Source organism: Buteo buteo, chromosome 5 (assembly GCF_964188355.1).
Source record: "Buteo buteo chromosome 5, bButBut1.hap1.1, whole genome shotgun sequence".
Classification (NCBI taxonomy): Eukaryota; Metazoa; Chordata; class Aves; order Accipitriformes; family Accipitridae; genus Buteo; species Buteo buteo.
The window spans coordinates 32088149-32111801 of record NC_134175.1 but is presented as its reverse complement, the minus strand read 5'-3'; the positions used below and the strand labels follow the sequence as shown (position 1 = coordinate 32111801).

General features: G+C 36.6%; 1 protein-coding gene across 1 annotated transcript in view; it reads right to left on the bottom strand.

Annotated features, from left to right (window-relative positions):
• The window catches only part of LRP2 (LDL receptor related protein 2), a 134381-nt gene that overhangs the window by 80193 nt on the left and 30535 nt on the right, over nucleotides 1-23653 (bottom strand). The window contains exons 5-22 of the mRNA XM_075028519.1: nucleotides 21622-21732; nucleotides 21392-21505; nucleotides 19990-20106; nucleotides 19039-19182; nucleotides 17492-17611; nucleotides 15442-15570; nucleotides 13588-13757; nucleotides 11103-11326; nucleotides 10121-10327; nucleotides 8340-8542; nucleotides 7563-7703; nucleotides 6397-6600; nucleotides 5317-5509; nucleotides 4007-4132; nucleotides 3564-3694; nucleotides 2653-2790; nucleotides 1463-1744; nucleotides 53-292 (exon numbers count right to left, since the gene is read on the bottom strand). Coding sequence (XP_074884620.1) covers nucleotides 53-292; nucleotides 1463-1744; nucleotides 2653-2790; nucleotides 3564-3694; nucleotides 4007-4132; nucleotides 5317-5509; nucleotides 6397-6600; nucleotides 7563-7703; nucleotides 8340-8542; nucleotides 10121-10327; nucleotides 11103-11326; nucleotides 13588-13757; nucleotides 15442-15570; nucleotides 17492-17611; nucleotides 19039-19182; nucleotides 19990-20106; nucleotides 21392-21505; nucleotides 21622-21732 — 2994 coding nt within the window. The remainder of the gene's footprint in view (nucleotides 1-52; nucleotides 293-1462; nucleotides 1745-2652; nucleotides 2791-3563; nucleotides 3695-4006; nucleotides 4133-5316; nucleotides 5510-6396; nucleotides 6601-7562; nucleotides 7704-8339; nucleotides 8543-10120; nucleotides 10328-11102; nucleotides 11327-13587; nucleotides 13758-15441; nucleotides 15571-17491; nucleotides 17612-19038; nucleotides 19183-19989; nucleotides 20107-21391; nucleotides 21506-21621; nucleotides 21733-23653) is intronic.

Here is a 23653-nt window from a genome sequence, read left to right as displayed (position 1 = left end):
CTATGTTGACATACAGAGTTGTTATAAAACAACAGACAGTTGTCATACTCACTGCAATTTTTTTCATCTGACCCATCACCACAATCATTATCAGTATCACACAGCCAGATCCTAGGAATACATCGTCTATTATCACAGGTGAACTGGGTTACAGGGCACGAAGTGGGTCCTTGTGTAGGACAATGCAATTCATCACTGCCATCAAAACAGTCATTATGTTTATCACAACGCCAACGACCTGGAATACACTGTCCACTGGCACAGGTAAAAGCTGATGAAGCACAAGTATTGTCTAAATAAAAAAACAAAACAGGAGGACACTTTCATAAAGATTTCCAAAACCTGCCTTCCCTGCCAGAGTATTCAGTACATTTAGTACACTTACAGAATGTCTAAAATATGCATCAAATTCTAAAATCCACATTGGTTAAAATGAAAATGTCTGTCATGCCAATGTGCTGCAGAACTGAACAGAATACTTACAAGCTTTTTTAAACTGCAAGAATCAATAAAAAACTAAATTGTTAAGCACTTCAAAACAATCTAAAGAACAAGAAAAATAACTTCTTCAAGTAACCATTTGCTTTATACTTTCCTTTTCCCCAAAATATGTTCTACTTATTCTAAAATAGCCCACTAGTAAGAAATAGAGTTTATACCTTAGTCATACTAGTCATATGCATTAAGAAGCACATTTTATTAATATGCGCTATTTTCTTGTTTGTGATTTAAAAGAAAGAATTAATTCTGAAGAAAGAAGCAGCAAATGTCATAAAAGCCAAGAACTCTTTAATATCTTATCAACTATAATTATCCCACTGTTCTCTCAATTTACTTGATCAATAAAATATTCTGTGAGACACAGTAAAACCAGGAAATGAACCAATGTGCTTTTAATCCACTTCACTGTACAAATCCTGATGTAACAAATAGTTCAAAAGTGCCCAAATATAATGAAAACCATAAAATTTCTGTTCAGATTTTAAATGAAATAAAAGGTGCTGCTCTAATCTTACAGGATGGTTAGACAATGCATATGGTTTTGTTATTTTTCTTATGGTGCTATTTTTAAATGACTTCATCTTCATTAAGATGGTTTGTCCTTCCTCATGCATCAAAATAAGACAAGTGATATTCCACTATCTTTCAAAATTTACAAAAAACTAAGATAAAGGCAACGTTTTTCTTCAGAAGATAGATTTTTGTTACTCTGTAAATTGAATTTTGAGAACTAGTGAGATATGAATATTTTCATGCATTCTTTATGTGGCCAGTGTTGAATCCTGTATTCCCATGATTTATCTGAATAATTTCCAAAGTAACTAATCTCCCAGGCAGATTTCAGGATTTTTCCATAGATGCAACCCTAAAAAATTGGGGTTTATTTCAACAAACTCAGACTGACCCATCAAACTTTCTGAACTGCAAACAACAAATACTGTCAATTACAGGGATTACTTACTTGAAGAACCACAGTTTTGTTCATCACTGTTATCATGGCAATCATCAACACCATCACACTGATAGTATCGAGGCACACATCTTCCATTACTACAGGAAAATGAGTAGGAGCCACACTGCAAAGTGGGTGGCTCATTGGATGGATCTTCAACACATGTTAGCTGATTTGAAGCCAGCTTCATGCCATAAGGACAACCACAAACTCTCTGAAAATTTGGTACTGGGAAGCAGAAATGGCTGCAATCTCCATTGGGATTTGTTCCTCTATTACAGTAGTTAGAGCCTTAAAAAGTGATAGAGAAGATCAATGTATACACTACTGATAACAGCTTGGAAACTATTAAAAGTGCACAGTAACTGTGAAAGAATATTTTACAAAAAAAGATGCTGTAGCAAATCCTGGTTTTGTATACACTGCAAAACAGGGTCAAGTTCACTGACAGTAATAGTAGTAGTAGTAAGTCATAATAATAAGTCCCACATTCCATATACTCTTCATTGACATGACTGTTTATGGAAGCCAGAACATACTATTAAATTTCATCCAATTTTCTGCCAATTTTCCACAACTGTCTGGAAACAAGAATACTACCACAAATGAGGACCTTTGAGCAAGGCTGGGAGACCTGATCCAATCTTTGGACACCAAATAGGTGGTGAGCCTTAGCACATAGTTTGATCATAAGTTTGATAAGTACATTGAGTGTTTTATTAAATTAATCACAATACCAAATCCTTGGTTTAGATCACAGAATTGCATAGAATTCAGCTGTGTAAAGAAGAAAAAAATTAGAGACTTATGCACAGGGATTACTTTAAGAATAGTAGTTTGATTAATAAACATTTACCCAATTCCTCAAAATAAATAGTTCGGCTTAACCAAAACTTCTACCAGAAAAAGAGAAATACAAGGTTGTAATTGGTGATTCAATTACACAAAATACCATGGAATCATAATTTCCTTTTAAGGGGTTATTAAATAAAGTAACCGAGTGGTGGAGGAAAACTGCATACAGTCACAAAACAGTGAAATATACAACGTGTGATTTCAAGTGCCTGTGCTGCCTCCCCTGCATGTCAGTTATGACTCAGTAAAGCCATTTCTAAAATTGAGAGCAGAACCTGCTGTCCTGATGTTTTGTCTCTTATTCCCTATTTCATGTCTTTCATCTGTACAACAAAAGAGCTCACCTATTTGGGAATGAGCATCATATGCTTTAACATGCATAATGTTACTAATGCCCCTCCTTATAATAGTCATTTCTCCTCCATCAGACTTCCTCACTCGAACTATTCCACCAAGTCTCCAATCAGTGAAGTAGGCATAACCTGTTTTGAAAGACATTTAACGTATAACAATTACAGAGCAATATGACATAAAAGATCAAGCATAATGAGAAAAAACTGCAAGGGTTTGCATGTAAATTTAATAATTTTTCATAACTGCTTCATGACAAAGACAAAAGGACTTTTATCACTAGTGGAGTCAAAGTGAGTCCTTCAGTCATAGGCAGACATAACTTAGAACAAGCCCTCTCAGATTTCAGTTAAATTGAGATATAACAGACTCAAGTGACATTTCAAATTCCAAGGCAATTTTAAAAGTCATTCATTAAGACAACTTTCCAGAAAATTTTAGAATATTTTTGAAGATATTTTTACACAAAATCAAAAGGGGTCAGATGCTGACATCTTTTTTCGCACACAACATACATCCGGTGATAAACTCTACAGACAATTAATAAAATCCTGAAATTGCTGATCATCTCTAGGGAGGTGATCTACCTTGTCTGTCCACCATGAGTAGCCCACCTAGGAAGCTATAATTACTACAGCATATCTGCCTTCCTGCACTAAAAGTTACCTGATCTGCCTCAAATTATTTAAACACAAATATACATTAAAAGTCCTATAAACGAGCAAGAAATACTAAATATATATATATATTTAATAGAAACTTTCAACATTGCTTTTTATAGGACAAGCAGTATTGCAAAGGCCATGTTATTTTACCTCACATACTCACAGATCATCATATAAAAAAAAAACAAAACACCACCCCTGATATAATAATAGATAATATTTTTCAATGCCAGACTTACCTCCAAAAATAGTAAGGCCAAATGGGTGAGTCATCTGAGTAATACGTTCAAGAGTCCGTCTGTCCAGCCCATCAAAGGTGCTGTGCTCTATTTTATCGAAAAAGGCATCCACCCAGTACAGCCTTAAAGAACTAGAAATAATGAAAATATCATATCTCTTCAAATGACTTTATGTTGATTAGGAAGCACTAACATTTTCTCAAATAATAATCTTAAACCTGACAAGAGGCTATTGTGGGGAGGGATTCTGGGTGTGTGTGTGAGGGATTCTGAGAAAATCTTACATTTTACAAGGCTTTTCGGCAAATTGAAAAATAAGCTCTTCAATACAAAAGTGCCAGTGCACGCAGTCTGACACAATTCCTTTATTTTTAATCCCTAACAGTTTAAAGGAAGAAACACATTTGCTCAAAAAGTTTTTCTGTCTTCTGTGTTGTCCTTACCTCCAGTCAATGGCTAGGCCATTAGGCCAGCCTAGTGTTGTATTCACAATTGGCAAGGCATGGGATCCATCGCTCCAGGCCCTCATGATTTTTGCAGGACGGAACCAATCTGTCCAGAATATATACCTGAAAGGACACATCAGAATTCACATAAACCCAATGATATAATGTAATTAAGCAGAGCAAATGTTTGAACAGCATTAACATTCTTCTTTGTACCACATCTTCACATACCTTAAAAAAATACAATTTTATGTTGAACCTCTCCCTCTCCTCAATCAATAGCGGTACCAACAATTAATATTTATCCTGTGCAAAACAACTTCCAAAATCTTTGGAAGTGGTTTGTCCCTTTAGATAGAAAATATCCATAACTTTGTTAAAATTGTTAAGGATTCCATTTAAGTACTGACAGGGAAGAAGAATCAAGCAAAAATGCATTTTCCAGGTAATACTTGCAAGTAAGCATGAATATTACAAAGAATTTTCTCCTGATCCTTTTGACTTATGCCTGTAGTCAAAGAGTTAAAGCTAGTGTTATATAACTTTACAAAGCAGTGAACAAAAAAGGTTGGGATACCCAAGGGTCCAAGTTCAACATTATTCTTATTAAATTACTTCCAAAATAGTGTATTTGGTTACTAAACATGAAAATTCAATATCCAAGACTTAAGAAATTCAGTAGTATGGCAGTAGGAAGCTTAACTATGCTGTGAAAGAAACACTGTTTTGGCATGGTCAAATAACACAGAGTATTGAACTTGAAGTTAAGCATTTCCATCAGAGAAAAGCAGGGCTTCATTTTATATACACAGAATCACATATTGTAAGGTCTGTATCAAATACAGCCAGTAGTATCAAATATGTTTCAAATAAATTCAGCTAGAAAAAAATAAAGGAGCCAAGGTTAGCATTCTGGGAACTGAAAGTATATTAAAAATAATTTAGAAAACTTTCAACTATAAGAAATAGCTTTCTAATCTGAGTGATACAAAGAAACAAAGTTCTTTTGCCTGTTTATCAACACACAGGAGTAAAAGAAAAAAACCTGGTGCTTTCAAAGAGAATCCTTTTGAGTGCTTCTTTCATCTGGAATCTGTATCACCTTACCCTTTCCTCCAGGTGCTGAATTCTAGGCCAGAATAAAACAAACAAAATAAAGACAAGAGAACTGAAAAGAGATGGTATTTTGGAAGAGAACAAAAATCCAAACAGAAATCCAGAATGAGATGTAAACCTAACCTCACCAATTCTGCTTAAACCATCTATTTGTTTGTATAGTTTGAAGTGAGAATCAAACCTAAACTTACCCAACAACAGGATGAACCACTATTGATCGAGGATTATTTAAATTCTGAACAATAGCTCTCCTAGATTTATCTGCCAGCCTCATCACACTAATGCTCCTGTATCGAGGGTCTGTCCAGTATAGATTCTTTGAGATCCAGTCAAAGGCCAAATCTTCAACACTTTCCACTCTATTAGCGGTCAGGATTTCTCTTCCTAGAATTTAACACACATGATTGTAAGTGTTTAGGAACAGAGGAAATAACATGAATGCAATATTCTGTTCACAAAACTAGTGGCTTCCCTTCGTAAAAATGCTGCCTCTGTGCTACTTAATATAAAGACCAATAACCAAGCAGAGCTGGGGGGTTGGGCCCTTTGCTCCAGGCAAAGGAGGTGTATGTTCAGGAACACACACCCAAAAGAGGAGAAATAAAGACTAGCCAAAGATGAGAGAAAACTTTAAGTTTACACTGAGAGGAGTTTTATGAATGAAGGTCATTAACGTCAGTGCAGTGAGGACATCTTGCTCAACAGCCAGACCTCACCTACTCTTCGGATAGTAATGGTCAGCTGCAGTCTACCATTATCCTGACCCAAGGCAGTAAGCAAGCTCAGAAGACTATATGCTTACTTAATATGTATTTGATTATTATTATAAATTGGAGAGAAATATTCTTCACACTACCACAAATAGGACTTCCAAAAATCTCACCACTGTAATGTTCTTTTTCTATATTACAGTATCCTAACAAGCATCATGCTCACCAGATAGGGAAATTAAAAAGAGAAGCTCAGTTTCATATTAGTGAAAGGCATACTAGTCTGCATAAACAGACTGGTGATGACAAATAATAGTTGTGAGAAGTGCTACAAATAGTTAATTCTCAAGCACATTTAGCAAGTTTGTCAAAGAACAAGAGACTCCAACTAGCTTAACATGGGTTGAACAAACATTTTTGACAAACTTTTTCCAGATTACTGGGGTGACACTGAGATTTATCTGTATATCTCACAATGTGACTTTTTGTGCTTCTTTTTAGAAATATATATTCTGCTCTCCTTAGCACAATTTCTCTACAGTTCCTAAAACTGATTCTCACCTGAACCATCAGTTTTCTGTTTATAGATCATGTCTTTACTTGTGTCTGAAAAAAAAATGGTGTCATCCTGAGCACAGAAGTCAATTCCAACAAAGTATGAAGGGCTCCCTGTTACAGGTATGATCACATCTTCCTGGGTAGAGAGATTGAATGGGATCCCCCGCACTGCCAGCTGGGATGAAAACAGCAGGAACTGCTGCACGGCTGCAAAAGAACAGATCAGACACAGTCTTTACTTATTCACAAGGTGAGACTTAATTAATTAACTGTATTATTAACTTAATTAATTAACTGTAAAGCTTTATTTTCCTTTGGCAACACTAATAGCCTGGAAATAGAAAAAAGAAGAATGAGAAAGTAGGAATTTAAATACACACAGACCTAAAAACTGAAGAAAAAACCAAAACCCAACCAAGAATATTACGTGACACGGTCAGGCATTCCTCTTGCATTCTTACTGTGGTCCTAATACACCTTTACAGAAAACATTACCCCTATGGAAGCAGAAAACATCTTCTGTGTTCACCTCTTTACAATCATCTATAATAAAAAAACTCACAGGCTTTGTGGAGCCAACATATAATAAGACTATATCTAAGCTAGCCAGATAAATGCATGGTTAAATAGTAAAACTATAGACAACATACCTGGCTTAATTTGCCAATAGATACACATGGTGAACCTCCCATCAGTGACCATTCTGCACTTGAACAGGAAGCAGCAGATTGCTGATGGAAGCCCACAGCTCCAAAACTGAAACTCTTATTCTTGCCATATGTGTTCAAAGGGACAAGACCAACCTAATCTGCACATTACTGCACAGGAAAGCAGGCTTACATGTTCAAAATAATGCAAAATCTGCATATGAGCAAGCATCCATGCTTGATTTCAGGACTAAGAGCTTAATCATACAGCTGTCTACACATATTCCATATCTAACTCTCTTAAAATGCTCATAAAAGGTAGTGAGTTTAAATTGTTGTGGCTTGAAATGATCACCAGAAATGATTACATTTAAAGATGTCAACAAGAGTTGTGATGGAAAAACATGGAGTGCTTGGCATATTGAACCCACAAAGCTATTGAAGAGAGGGATGATATTCTAGAAATAACTCTAGAGCTAATGGAATAGTGTTATTTCTAACAATCATAAGGCATTTTCTTACCAACACAATGTCGTCCATCTGCATGTAGATCAAAGCCCAGTATACATCTGCAACGATAACCTAGTCCATCATTATCTGTTTTGTGGCTGAGAACACAGATTTGTTCACATCCCCCATTATTACTTCCACAAGGATTTCTTACTGGAAAATAATACAGATAGGATTATAACTTCATCTATTAACCTAATGGCATCATTATCTCGATTTTTCAGGATTTTTTCAACATCCACAATAAATCATGTGGACTCTGTAGGAACTACATCACATGGAAATCATACACCACCAGTTCTGCCCTGGAATGTACTGAAATCACACCAGAGCTAACTGGCATTCAAGGTATTCAGCTGTGTACAGAGATACTCAGCACACAGCATTAAGGCCATAATCTGGGCTATAGTTTTCTGCATATAGATCTACTTCAGAATTATATCTCACAGAATTCATTCACACTGGTAGCCTTTTCCAACTGCACCTTCATTGCACTGTTGAGGAAAAAAAAGTCCCAAACACCCATACTGCTCATAAGCACAAGGTTGACTCTTCCAAATATCAAAACATTTAATAAGGTCCCCCGCTCCAAATGTTGCATTCAACAGTTCATTAGCTATGGGAGCTGGATGAAACACTGTGTGATAAAAACCAGCCCAGTTTTACAATACAAATTTATGTATTGTAATTATTACTTCTTTACAGCAAAATAACAGTGTCTTACAATTTTTACCAACTTCTGGTAAGATAGTTGCTAAACCTCCCTTAATAATCTACTTACTGTCTTACCATATGGCTGCCTGGCCGCATGGTAAACTGTCACTCCATAAGGTCTCAGTGAAGACTGGTAGATCACTTGAGGGTTAGATTCTGAAAACTTGTTAGCTTTCACCACTGCCATTTTGGTCCAATCAGTGAAATAAACATTGTGTTCAAATAAAGTGATTCCATATGGATGAGGAATCAGTGAGCCTCCATGAGCTATTGTTCTCCTGTTATAAAGATGGTTTTAAAATTATTTACAAAATATTATCTAGAAAATAACTTTATTAACAGAGGAAAGGATACAGGAGTATTAATTCATTCACTGGCTTTTGCTTCTACATAGAAGCTGCCAAAGTACAAATGAAAAAGACCAAATGAACTGAAGAAATGAAGCTAAATATACAGGGTAAATAAACATAAAAGATACAGCAGTGAAAACAGAGCAATCAAAAGTGTTAACAATTTCCAAGAAAACACAGTGAGTAAAGACAACAACTCAAAAATGTACGAAAAGATTCATAATTACTGACAGAAAATTAGAGAAAGAGACCAAACAGAGGAAATGAAAGGCATCTGGAGCAATTTGAAATATTCAAGCAGCTTCGAATGTAAAAAAACCCCACCACACTTTCTTTGGCTTGAACTAATCACCCATACAAAACCAAAGAAAAGCAAGTGCTAATAAATTGTATCTATTCTATGCAAGATATTGTGACAATGTTTTTATGGATAAATATTAGGAGATAGAGAGACACATTTAAGTCCTCACACAATGCATAACAATAACACTACAATATTATTTTCATGGAGTCATGAAGGAAGGTCTACAAAATCAGATGAATTCTACAGCTCTACTCTAAGAGTTTCTCAGGTGATATAGGTTCATGCAGTAGGCATGCAAGATGTGACACAAGTGGACAGTAAGCTATATTTTAACATTCTTTGCAGACTATGCCATTGGCTCTTGCCCACGTGCACAACATCTACAAGATTTTTGGTGTTGCTGTGAGTGATATGTTTTTATCTCCAAAAACTGGAGATTTTACTAAACACATTCTTGTCTTACTAAACCCTGATAAAGGATCAAAGATACCAGCATTATTTTTATAATTTTGTAAGTGAAAAAATACATTAAGCAATAAGCCTGTCAAATGATTAGAAGACTCTTTTTCAAGTCAATATGTAGGAGGCATGCTAAAGGGGACAATTTTTTTCTTGTGCTTCAGTAACAGAGATTAATCACAGATGCAGAGATAAGCAGGCTCCTGAACGCTATACTATAAGACACAGTCCCATAAAAACTTAAGGACTCCATTCTTGCATGCTGTGATATAGTTTCCCCAGCATCACAATAGGGTGAGTGATAACTTAATTTCTGACAGCAAAGATTTATAAAATGTAAGAAGAGCACTTGATACCCATTACACAAAGTGGTGCTTTGGAGTGGAATATTTCAAATAAATTCATTCATGAAAAAGATGCAAAGCAATGATGATGGAAGACAGTGCATATAATTCAAAAATAATAAAAAGCAAATGCTATAAAAACGTGTACTGTAGTGGTGGACTATAAAAAGTACATTATAAAAGAAGTGCAATAGGTATTCAAGGTAGAAAAAGGACAAAGAATGATGGAGGAAGTAAGGACAGTCTAGAAATAGCATGACACCATAGATACGAAGGTGCGTCACATTCATTATGTTGTAATTTTCATCCTTTGTGTATCTCATTTTGTTAGACAAATCTTTCTTTGAACTAGATACAAAATAATCATCTGTAACCTCCAAGGAATAATATTTCTCCTACCTTTGAAGCCCATCATAAGTTACAGTCTCAATGTAATCAAACCGGCTGTCAACCCAGTAAAGTCTCTTTGATACAATATCCAGAGTTATTCCAGCAGGCCAGCCTAATTTTGTTTTTATCAAATCCTGACGGTTTGTGCCATCCATGAAGGCCCTTTCCACTTTAGGATCACCAGAAAGACTATCCCAGTCTGAGAAAAACAAATAACTAAAGAGAAAAAAAAAAAGTCCCATGTTTCCTTGAGATTTTACAAAACCCCAGCATTTTACATGGAATTTAAAACTAGCACCCTTTCAGGACAGAACTTGATTCTCAGCTGGTATACTATGAAAACACACTTTATACCTCCTGCCCAAGAAGTAATTTGCATTTTCTTTTATAGAATGAATCTAGAAAGAAACATGCTTTCACCCATAAGACCTTCAGAAATACTGAGTGTCCTTAGTAAAATACAGACTTAAGTGTGCGGCCAGAAATAAACCAGTGACAAATAGATGCATCGCGAAAGCAGCATCCGTCACTACAAGTTGCATGAAATTCCTGTTCCCATTCTCTGAGGATCCAAGTTTTCATGGCTCACATATATTTTTGAAGCCTGTTGGGTTGGGAAACACTAGCTTCCCTGGCTTCACTCCAGCATTTTATTTCAGATAGTAGAAGGTCTGTGGATGGTATCACAACAGAAATCTTTCAGGATAACTTCTACTCTTCTGCAGGGCAATTTCACAGTTCCCCTGTTTTCAGAGCTGCTCACGCGCATGCAACACTAGCAATAAAAGAGATTCTGCACATTGGGAATAAAAGCAGTGCACAGCCCTCCCATAACAATTTAAGGTTTAGAATAGATTAGGATAGAATGTAAAAGTTTAAAACATTTTATATCTGAATCTAAAATGACCACCCTAGCTATTTCTTAGTTCTTTTGCATGAGAATAAAGGAATTTCTGACAACTTTTACCATTACCTGACATGTATCACTTACCCAACAGTTGGATCAAGTGCTATTCCTCTAGGATTTCCAAGATTTTCAGCAATAAGAGTCACACGGTTTGTTCCATCCAAATTAACCATATCTATTCTGTTCACACTGGTCTCAACCACGTATAGTTTATTGTTAACCCAATCCACTGCTAGGTTTTCAGGTGTATCAACTGAAACATTTAAAACTTCTTGGAAATCAGAGCCATCGATATTAATAGAAAAAACCTGAAAACAATACAAATATTGTCAGTGCCCACATGATGTTTTGCTAATCACAAGACACATGGCACTTGTCCTTTATCATCACATTGAGCACAGATCCACAGTTGGCCACTAGATACAACCAAGTCACCCATTAAGCTATGCCTTAGCTTAGAGGTTTTTTGCAAAAATTTGGAAAACAATGCAAAAACTACAGGAAGCTTTCCTTCAACTAGCATTTCTGCAAAATGGACAAGGTAACAGACTAAAACAGCCTTGTGCTTTAGCAAACATGACAAATTGCTGTACAAAAAAAGACCCCAAAACACCAAAAAAACAAACCAACAGATGAGGAAAGTGCATCTTGCTTTCCTGGAATCCAGCAAAACCCAGTATTTGCATTAATTGAAAACAAATGAACATGCTTTAGCAAATCTCTCATCAGTGACCAGAAACGACAGAGGGAGCTCTTACTGCACCAACCACTAAGGGGAAATTGCAAAGTGAAGAAGGGAAAGCTCTCTGTCCTGACTAGAAAGGAGAAGGCTCAGCATTGCTTCTGGTCTCCTTTATTTAAGGCTAATTTTAACAGCATCATGCTCAAGAAGAAATAGTGTTGTTATCTTAACAGCAAGCTCAGAGCTACAGGAAGCAAACAGTATAAACATGATAATTTTATATACACAGTAATCACGTGTTTATAACACTGGGTAATATGAAAAGCTAGGAATCATCCCTTTTTTGAAACAACAGCATGAGGTTTGGAATGTATTGAAATGAAAATACAGATTATTACAAGTAAATGTATGAAAGAAAAATTAAGAGCTGAAATAGTTGTATCATTTTAAATATCCTTCAGATCCAGGTAACAATAATCAAGCAAAACCATTTAACTGCCTATTCTGTTCTTTGGAAACTTTGTTGACGGAAGAGCTTATGGGCATTAGGTTATCAGACAGTACACTAAATGAGATAAAGATGACACAGAACACAACCCACAGTTTTCTGGCTTAGTTTACATCTTAATCTACAAAAAAAAAAAAAACAAAAAAAACCAAAGGACAACCAAAACAAATCCCCTAATATTTTTATTTTAAGACGTCAGGTGGAAATATGGATCATATAAGAAAATTCTTAATGTCATTGTTTTCACTGGGGTATTCTAGCCAGGACTTAATTAGATTAATTAATCCTAATTAATTAATTAGGATTTAACTATATTGGGGCAGATGAAAAGCCAGTCCTGGCCATCTGGGGTGTGCAGTGAAAAAAAACCATATTATCTTTTGTTTATACCTTTTACAGATATAGCATAAATCTCCTGTCTCATGAAATTTCAGATTTAACCCTGACTTAATTCAGCCATTGTCATTGCAATTGCAGTAATGGGAACCCACTGCAGTGAAAATAAAAATGCCAAAATTGTGAACAAGTCAAAAATCGTGCATACAAATCCTGTCCTACTTGACAGCCATGCCATGTGCTTTCCAACAGAACCAATGTGGCACTATAGTAGAAACTATAGCTTATGTGTAGGTTCAGAATAACAACAGTGACACCAAACTGATCCATACATGGTGTCAGCAGGAGGCAGGCCATAGATTCTCCTTCAATTTGCATGACAATCAATATGGGGTGAAGATTGTGGAGTTTCAGCATTCGACCTAGGACTTTTTTTCCTTCAAGTTAAGCACAGAGAAAAAGAACAAGGGTGAAGTCCAACATTCACAAGGGTCTCCAGACTGCTTTTTAAAATTACTCTGTTTTACTGTATCTTGAAGATAAAATATTTCCTCTTAAAAAAAAAAAAGTAACAAAATATTGGCTCATTACACAAAATACTGTCAATATTTGTTATCCAAGCTCAATTACAGTGCCATTTGAAGTGTATGAAGAAATTTGATTTTTATCATCTTGGACAGCACACAGCTTTTACATTTTAAATGATCATGTTTCAAAAAATTACCAAGAAAAATTTGTTCTGTTTTGAAAGAATGTCTACTATTTCTCTTAATTAGTTTTTTGGACTCCATCTCAAGGAAAATTAAAAGTTGCTCAAGACATTCACATATAATAGGATTCTTTGTTTAATATGTCACATGTAATAGTATAGCTTGAAAAATGCAGTCATTAACATAAAACATTTCAAGGAGCTTTTTTGTTAGAAAACAAAAATACAGCCAGCTTCTGCTCTCAAAGATGAAGGCCTATCAACACATTCTGCCTCTTGCAGTTCTCTACTTCCACATACACAAAAATATATTCTTCTTGAAATTTATACCCACCTTATCTTGCACTGTATCGGTCCAAAAGATTCTGTGCAGGTAAAAGTGGAAGTCCACTCCAACTGCAACCCCACGATTCTGAGACTGCACCAAAGTACGAAAACTTCTTCCATGAAGATCTCCAATCAGTAAATCACGGCCATTGGAAAAAATAATTGATGCAACACCAGCTGAAAGCAGGGGTGACAAATATATGACTACTCTGCAGGCAAGCTATTTTGCAAAGGGGCATTGAAATATACACATACTGGTTCATACACACTGGACACAAAGGTTTAAATAGATGCTCAGACTACAATCTGTATAAATGTTTCTATGTAAATACTAACTTGCTTTGATTTGCCTTTGGTTTCTAGACTTGGAGCAAACCAGGGAGGAATATGTATTAAAAGCCCTACCATGTAAAACTTTTACAAAACCCATGTGCATCTAAACTCAAAAAGACTATTTCTACTCTTCTATTTCCTTGCTTTAGCTCCTTTAAAGTATAAACTTTCTTAAGATTTTTCTGCCCCATAAGATTCAGATATTCCTTGATTCTAGAAGGCAGGCCATGTTTCTTATCTTTTTATGTACTGCTCTATCCTATCCACCTTCTTCATTCTCTCATCTCATCAGAAAATCTTTGCTGTATCTTACAGTAGAAGATTCCAGCAAGTCTTTGAAGGAAAGCTCACTTTCAAAGTAGATACCTGCTGAGAGGCTTGGTGTAAGTCTGACAATAATATATTTAAGTCCAAATCCTATTCACCCTACACATAAAACCCTCTCCAATTAAAGCAAAAATGAATCCAGGGAAATTAATTTAGAGCAGGTATGAAATCCCCCCCTTAATAATATAGAAAATCAACACTTTACAAACAACTCACTGGCCCAAAAGTCACCCTAATTTGAATGGAAAGCTTCTTGTGAAAAATTTTTCTGGAAACAGAACAATCTTTCCCAGTGCTGGCATATGCATGCCTTAATACAGTCAAGCATATTTCATTAGCTCAAAAAATTCCCTATTTTTTGAGGACATACTCAGAAAATTGTGAGATGGTGACTGCTCTGCAGACATGGCTGAAGAAAGAAGGAAGGGGGAGGGAACTGGGCAGTTCATGCTTTTCTAAGAAGCATGACTGCTAATCAGCTATGCCAAGCAGGGACTCCCATTCCCACTGAGTTCCTGCAGGCAGGAATACCTGCCTCACACAAAAGCCTGTTAAGCTATTACATCTCCACAAAGAAGGGCTTCCCAGGGCTGCTTTCAGAACAGAGCAGGAGGTGAACATCCAGGAGCAGCTGCCTACTGTTGATGAGGAACCACACTCCTTGTGAGGCAAGCGTTCTTGCAGAGTTGAGACTCTGGGACACTAGAAGCCAGGAGCATGGTAACCCTCACAGGCAAGTGTCTGATCTCACTATTCAGCAAACCCATCTTCTTGCATGGCATAATCCTTCCAGAAAACGTGAGGTTTCCTGATTTCTTGATCCCACCGAGTTCCACAGAGAGCAGGTCAGGAAACTGCCTCCCACAGGAGCACAATTTTGTATATTAAGGAGGGCTCTCTGGCAGTGACCTCCCAACTCTGCAGAAATCAGGAATGCTGAAAAAATGCTGGAGCCTAGAAGACATTGTTTTGAGGATAAGCAGCCCTGATAAGGCAGTGCGGTCCACCAGCCTACAGGTGCCAGCAGATGCAGAGTCTCTTGATATTTGCTGATGTTCTGAATGCTGAACTTAAGTCCTTAAGGCCAGAGTTGTTAAAATCAAATACAGTTGTATGGCATAGCCATGAAAACTGCCCCATTGTATCTAGCTCTATCTATTAGTTGAACAACAACAAGAGACTTGCACTGCTGCACACTAACCTGAAGTGTTGGCTCGACAATGCCGATGATGCTCTAGGAAATAACCTTCCACACAGTGGCACTGGTGATGTCCCACACGATCTTCACACAGCTGGTCACAGACACCCCACATTTTGCAGTCATCAAAATCTGTCAAGTGAATAAGGCATATTTATAAGCAATGTTTTTATAAAAGGGATGCCATTATATTTGGGAAGCTCCAAGTTTGTCCTCTCTGCTCACTTTATAACTCTTTGCAAAACTGTGGCATGAGAAAAGAGGTTTTGCATGTTTTTCTACAGATGTTTCAATTTTCTGTTTCTGGATAACAAAACAACTGATGTTTGCTGCTCAGGGACCTACCCACCCCTCCCACCCCCACCAAAAAAACTCCACACCTGTCAGGAGCAGAGGAAAAATCATTAGAAGGGATGTCATTGTCTACTTTCCACAATACAGAGTAAGTCTATGCAGTATTCTTCCTGCAACAGATCTGTACACTTCATACACACACACACTCTCAGCTGGCTTTAAGCCCACTCTGAAGGGGAGCCCTACCTTTATGTTAGTGCAGTACTCAAGGTAATAAGTCCTGCTAAAAGGCAGTGTTTATTAGCTCAGGCTTGGTACCATGCTAACAGGTGTCTGATTTCCAATTAAAAGCCGGCTGTGCACCAGAACCAGCCAGCAAAAAGGACAAAGAAGTTCACTCTGACATGCAAAATACCGTATAGGTAGAGTCTGCACCTAGGACGAGCCAGCAAGTTCTCACAGATGTGCTCTACAAGCAATTTCCAGGGTTGCTACAGAATCTTTTACTTCTAAAATTGTGAAGTATTTAACTAGTCATCTTTTAAAAACAAGGATTTTTAAAATTCTGATTTTCTAAAAAAAAATAAATTTAAAAAAAAATCAGATCTGAGTACTGTCTGGTGTTTCATCCTATCTGCAGTTATTTAAAGCCCAGGAGATTTCTGACACTACTTAACACATGGCTTTGACATTAAAAGTCTGACCTACTTCACTTGAAAACCTGAGTATTATCAGTACCTTACATTGCTGGAAACTGGTAATTCTACTGTCAAAGAACAACAGAAGACTCACTGAGACTGCACCAAGTTTGCAAATATGTCCTTCATGTATTTCCCACGTAAGAGTGGAAGAATGGAGTAAATTTTGCACCTGGAGTCAGTGCATTGATTCCTTCTCTCTATTATGAACAACCGTGCTGTCATTGCAGCTCATACAGCCCTCAGCCACCCAGTAATCTCAAAAATAGAGATTAGAGACTGAGCACCTGGAATACTTATAATAGCACAAACACCATAGCTTGGGTTGAAAACCTGTAACAGATATTTACCCAGTTTCTTTTATTAGGCAGTGCTAAACTTCATGATTCTGAAGCTACTCCATTTCCAGTTACAGAGATAAATCATTTGTACTACCAAGGGTGTGCACTAACAAGTTACAACAGCTACAGAATAGAAATGCAACACCAAAATACCTCACTTACCCTTATATTCTTGCAAATATTCTTCACTTTAATGTAAATAATCTATATATTGAAATGTCATAGGAGATACAGCCATTCCATAGTGCAAATACAAAGCACCCTTTTCATTTTAAAGTACAATGATCTACTGTCTTCATATAAAGCCACTTTCAAAAAGTACCAAACACTTCAATATCATTAACTGTTTTTCCAGGCATACACCACCACACATCCCTGGACCAGAAACAAACTCTCCCCATTTAACCACTAAAAATACCTGTAAAAAAATTTGATAATAAAACAGCTATCCAAGAATAAATCTTTTTAAACATAATCATGCTCTCACTACGTCTTTAATGGTCTTATTGAAAGAGATCTTTATGATATCTCTCTGGTTTGTTTCTGTGTCACCATGCTGCCATTGTAGTACTTAGATTTTAATTCTTTTGCGGACTCTTAAGATTTTCTCTTTGCCAGTACATCCACCCATTTGGAAATTACTTGCCTTCCTGGAATCCAAACTTTCCCAACGAGCTGTGAGAAGGTACTAGGTATCAGCAATCACTGTACTTCACTTACCAACGCAAGTACGACTGTCATTACTACTTATTGTATACCCTGCAGGGCAATAACACATCCCTCCTGATGGAGAAGAATGACAGCGATACTGGCAACTCAGAGCAGCGCAGTGTGATATGTCTAAAAAGGAAATAAAATAGCTCAGAAATACAACTACGCATACTACCAGTAGAACTGCTTTTTGCCTTACTAACAGTTACAAAGCTATAGTCTTTTCTATGATGAGTCTACAATTTCAGGAACAGCTTGTTAAAACAAATCTGCACAAGAAATTATGTCTAAAGTTCCACAAAATCACATATGTTTGCATACATGCAGGCAAGGAAATGGAAAACAGAAGATAAGCTACTGTTTATAATAGATTTTCAGAATGGAGTTAAAGGATAAGCATCAATCTTATATGAACCACCACCAATAAGTGCCATATAAAAAGCTCCACTGAGGAAGCCATCTGCAATGCACCATACTTTTCTCTGGTTCCACAAGACCTACTTGTGAACAACACATCCTCGAGCTCCATCTATTGGCACATAACCTCATCATTTACTCTTTTATGCAGAAAAAAACCTACTACATTACATTAAGAAGAATATGTATATTACTCCAATATATTAGAATATATTGGTTGGGTTGTGTCCAAGGAGAAACTCTTCTTTATCTTTTTCTTCTCTCTCTCTTTCTTCTTTTTTCCTTCCCCACTTCTCCCTTTCCTTGTACTACTACCTAATAAACAATTCAGTGATAGGTAATAAAATTATGATTGTAAAGCAGTTGCTGACTTAAACTTCCTTCCTTTTCATCTTCCTTTTCCTCAGTTTCTTCTGATAAATGCCTTGCTTTGCAGCCCACATCTGATGTTACTACAAAACCATTCAGCAAAGCAAGAGACGTTTTCTTACAATAAGGTTTAATTTCCTATTTTTTTTCTGCCCTTCTATTCCAAAAGGCATGATTTTATCAATAGGAATTTTCCTCTTCCTAGAAATTAAAAACATAAAATACCGTGGTCCTGATTCTCAGAGGGAATCAGTGTTCATAAGAGTGAAATTAACAGGAACTGTGAATGCTCATTGCCTCCAAAAGAGAAAAGCCAGTATATCACTAACTGGAGAACCAGACATCCCAGGTGAAAAGATATTTTTGCAAACTCTAATCTAAGGAACTAACTTAGCCAAGGCTCAGGATACACTAATTCACTCCTGTGTTCCAATCAGTACACAACATTCCTTCTTACTTATAAACAGGGAAAAACACAGATATTTAAACAAAAAAGGGCATATAGCACACCTTTCCCTGCCTTCTTGAACACATTTTGGGATATGGAGAATGAGTTAAAATCCTTATTTGTGAAACTTCATGTACAGAATTACAAAAGAAATGGTCTCTTTGCAGCATATATGCCTCAGACCATCTAGTCAAAACAGTGCCAACAAAAATAGTGAGCTTCCAAAATTTCAGCATTGTTTAGGAGACAAAAGGTGAATGTGAAGAGGTATCAATGCTGATGATTCTGCTATTCTGTGTATGCTTTTGATTCTAATACATACTGCAATGTCTCCCCGCAGTGATGTTAGTTTCATCTTCTCCTGCAGGGCAGTCTGCAGCCCCATCACACACTTTCCCAATTGGAATGCAATGCCCTGACGCAGGGCAGGCCCACTCTCCTGGGTAGCATTCATGGCGACCACTTTCTATGGAAAAGAAAAACAAGAATAATTGAGGAGTATGTTTCAAATAATACTTCTAATTTCTTGCCTAATAGCTTCCCAAAGCATCTCTATCCTTCATTATTCAGTTTCTGGTTCTTGCACACAGCTGGGAAAGACTATAAAAGAAACATCATCTATACTTCTTGTCATGCTTTCTTTTACCTTCAAAGTACAATTCAAACAATACTTGTGCAGACACATGAATCCTTTTAGTTTTCTGTGTTGTTAGAAACAGTAAAACCATTTAGCTTTAGACTAACTGGTGGACCAGAAATGGAACTATAGTTTTGTGGTTTCAAAACACACAAAGGCTGCCTGGATAAAGAGAATAATGTTCATCATAGAAAAGGCCAATGAAAGAGAAAAAAGCCCACACTTTCATTCATTAAATTTCTGTTTCTCGCATGACAAATCTTGGCAGGAACTGAGTTATTTTCATTTTCAACCAACTGATTTTGGTTATTTGGACCCTCATGTCTCTTAATAGATGACCTGAAAAATCTCCGCAGGAAAAAAACAAAAGATGTAAGAGAAGACATAAAAGAAAAAAAGATGTTGCTATATGCTAAACTTAATCTGCATCATACTCAGTATCACAGCAATAACTCTCACACAAACAACAATAAAAAATATTGCATTAAGTAAAAAAAAGAAAGAAACAGGTGAAGATGAAATTCTAAGGTTTTTCACACAATTAAAATGGATTCAGAACATCTTGATTGATCAAAATTTTAGTGAGGTCTTCCTCTGAAAATGTCAACATTAGAAGTAATTAGCATTAGTATATACCGCATCCTCTTTCATCTTCATTATCTTCACAGTCATCATCTCCATCACATATCCAGCTCTGATGAATGCAACGGCCACTTGGGCAAGTGAAGAAGTTGCCTCTGCAAGTTGCATAAGCTAAGAAAACAAACATGGAAAAAAATCAAACTACTCTAAGTGACTAAAAGGTTAGAAACAGTAATATTGTCTCATAGATGAACAGTCATTTATAATCTCTCCTGAAAAAGTGAGCCAGTTCTATATCTTGTAAATCTTGTAAATACTGCTGGTTTGCTCTGGTTTTAGGTATGAACTTTATTTTAGAATACTCTGGGTCTTTATAGAAATGAAAGGGAAGGCTAAGTTTCTCAATTAATTGTGCAACTAGAAGCAGAGCACCTTATTAACAAGGTTCCTGAAGGTGGACATGACAAGGAGATGATACTCTAGACATCAGGAGGTAAAATATTTGTATGCCTTGTACTCAGAGAAACAGAGTTAAAAAAACAAAACAAACAAAAAAAAAAACAATGAACATTTATGTCAAAGCTCTCCATGGTTGGGAAGCATTCCCTAAGAGTTCAGAAACATTTGCGGGTGCTCCAAAAGACAGGCATTGCCAAAGACATGAAAGAGAAATATTTTGGGGGGGTGGGGGGTGGAATCATACTGGTGTGAGGTCCTTGGTAGGATAGAGTAACTAAATGGCAAAATGTGGCTTTCCTGCAGTGCAGAATATAAAACTAACTTAGATCCTATAATCAGTGGGGGTCCTTTTAAAATATATAGCTCACAAAAGTGATAACTCTACAGACATGATTCTGGCTGGAGATGCAATACTTTGGGATACCCTGATTGTGAAGAAAAGAATGAGCAAGAAATTTCCAGAAACAGAACAGTCAATTAAAGACCTTACGTGAACATCTAAAGAACAACCATCTGTACAGTTATCTGTCTGTAAAGTTACACATTATAGTAACTGGGAATAATTCTAGAAGATCCATTCCACCTATCAGAAAATAAAAATGCAAAAAATAGCCAAACAAATTTGGACAAAAAACAATAGCATGCTGTATCTAACTGAGATTTCAGAGTGAAGGAATTACCTTTGGGTCATGCTGAAATGAAGAAAATGACAACATGAAGAAGTGGAACAATATGTGTTAAGAAGCAAACTGTCACTGAATCCAGCAAATTCAAATAGTAACCACACAACCAGGCATTCAGCAGCAAAGACAACCTGAAAAAAGTCTATCAAAGTAGCACTGCAATTTTCTTCTCCCCATACAAAAAAGTCCTTGTAGAACAGAAGCTAGCTTTTGATGGCTGTATAGCCAAGCAATCAACTTCCTGCTATCTGCTTGAACCAGTTCTTAGTAAAATAGTTTTAAAAAGTGGGAAGAAAAATGCAAAAACATCATACTGCAAGAGTTTTCATCACTCCTATCTCCACAGTCATCATCATGGTCACAGATAAAGGCTCGTGGGATGCATTCTCCATTAGCACACTGAAACTGCGCACTGGTACATCCATGTGCTGGAAGAGAATTTAGCAGAGAAAGACATACAGAAAATCTGTCAGAAAACTACAATCTTTAAAAAAGGATCTATAAAGCATATTTGTTCCTAATTAACTCTGCATGTGGTACTTACTGCAATTAGCTTCATCAGAAGAATCTCTGCAATCAACTTTGCCATCACATCGCTGGCTTGCATTAAAACATGCTCCATTTGCACATGATAACTGTTCACATCTTGGGTAGTCTACAGTAAGAAATCCTTCAGTATTAGCATGAATATTAGACTATAGAGTATAATGAGTCATATATATCTAGTGTCAACAGAATATCTTGATTTATAAGAAAACAAAAAAGGAATACAAAACTTCCTGTACTACTACTGACAAACAATCCATTTATCCAGTATACTGCCTCCTTGAACAGATATTCAAGAATATCCTCCAGACAGATGCTACAAAACCTCGCAAGAAACAAAAGAAAAACTAGAAGCCCTCCCACACCCCAAAAAGATTTGCAACCCAGTTTACCATATGATAGAAAAGAATGCAACATGAAAGGAGCTGTGCACATTTATTTTATTTACTTGTAGCTCAGTTTTACACTTTATTGATCTTAATAAAAGCACTTAGGTAGAGAAGGAGTTCCTGAAATTTATAGTTCCTAGGTTTTCTTAGAATGTCTTGAGTTCTTAAACTGAAAGACTTCAGGTTTTTATGGTTTTGTTGTAATTAAGCCAAGGATGTTAAACTTCCAAGTCCATGATCAACTTTAGGACCTCTGTTTTTTATTTCTTGTTTTCCCCTTCCCAAAACAAAAAAGATTCTGCAGAATGAATGGGTTTTCAGTTTCTGGCTGTTCTACTTATGTAGATGACCTACAGGCCAGCACAAGGGATTATTTCAAACAACTTAAAACCAATTCTGAAAATACTTATGCTTATAAGCAGTCAGTGAGTTCAGTGGAACTATCCAACAAACTAAGCATGTGCACGTGCTAGAGTTGAGTAGAAGAATACGAGCTTAGTTTAGCTCATTGCTGTGTACACAAAAGTTATTTATTTCAGCAAATGGCAAGTGTGAAAGCAAATAATTGCTATTTTTGGAAGTGAGATTTATTGAACCTTTGCCTCTATACAGAAATACAGGTAGATAAATGACCTCAAGAAAGAGAATAAACAAATTCCATTTTGCACCTTTTAGATTTTCAGTTTGAATTCTTATCCCATTTTACTTCCATATGAATTAATAAAACAGAGCAGGCTCTCGCTTAGGCACATTTTCATTCATACTCTTGGAATTCAAAACATGGATTATAAAATTACTCAAGCAGAACTCAGAAAAGCTGCAATTTTTCCAGACAGTGGCAAACTGTTTTGCTTGCTTTTGCTGTTCTATATATCATCACATTCCCACTAAACTTCAGTCACCTATGGAATAGGCTTACATGATTTTAACTGCTAAGTTCTTAATATGACAGCATAAACAGCTGTGTTGATGTCCACTACAAGTCTAGCCAGACTATCTCCCTGATTGATTCATTTACACTTCATTCATTTTCACTGCAATTAATATAAGTCCACAATGGCCAGGTAGGAACAGTATGTGCCTAATCAGAGAACGGTAGTTGCAGATTACCAGGATTCCAGCTACAGCCTTCCTACCTGTGGCCTTCTGGTGCTAGTTCCCAGACTTTCCATTTCAAAAGCCTGCACTGACAATGCCAACACATGCCCTAAATCCTTTAGCTCCACTTCTCAATCAGACAAACTCCCTTCTAACATAGACATCTCATCCATTTCTTGCTTGCGTTAGGCTTATGAACAACTCATAAAGCTTTGGAAACAACATGGATTCTGAAGTCTTAAGTCTGCCTACAGAAAGAAAGAAAGCCCTGACCTGGGGCCACGTTTTATGCTCACTGTCGAAACAATGCTTCTTCCCTGTCTGGAAGCAGAGAAGCCATCACAGGGAAGAACCGTCAGGAGTTCTACGGTACAGCAGGAAATAGCTATGGTAGTACAAGAGTATTGTAAGTATTATGGGGCACATATAAGAAAAAGAACAATAAAAGGTATTTGGTTTGTACCTGCACTGAAGTGGGAAATCTTTTAAGGGCATTTATAATGGACAGTTTTGTAATTTTCCTCATCTTTCTTCATAACCCAC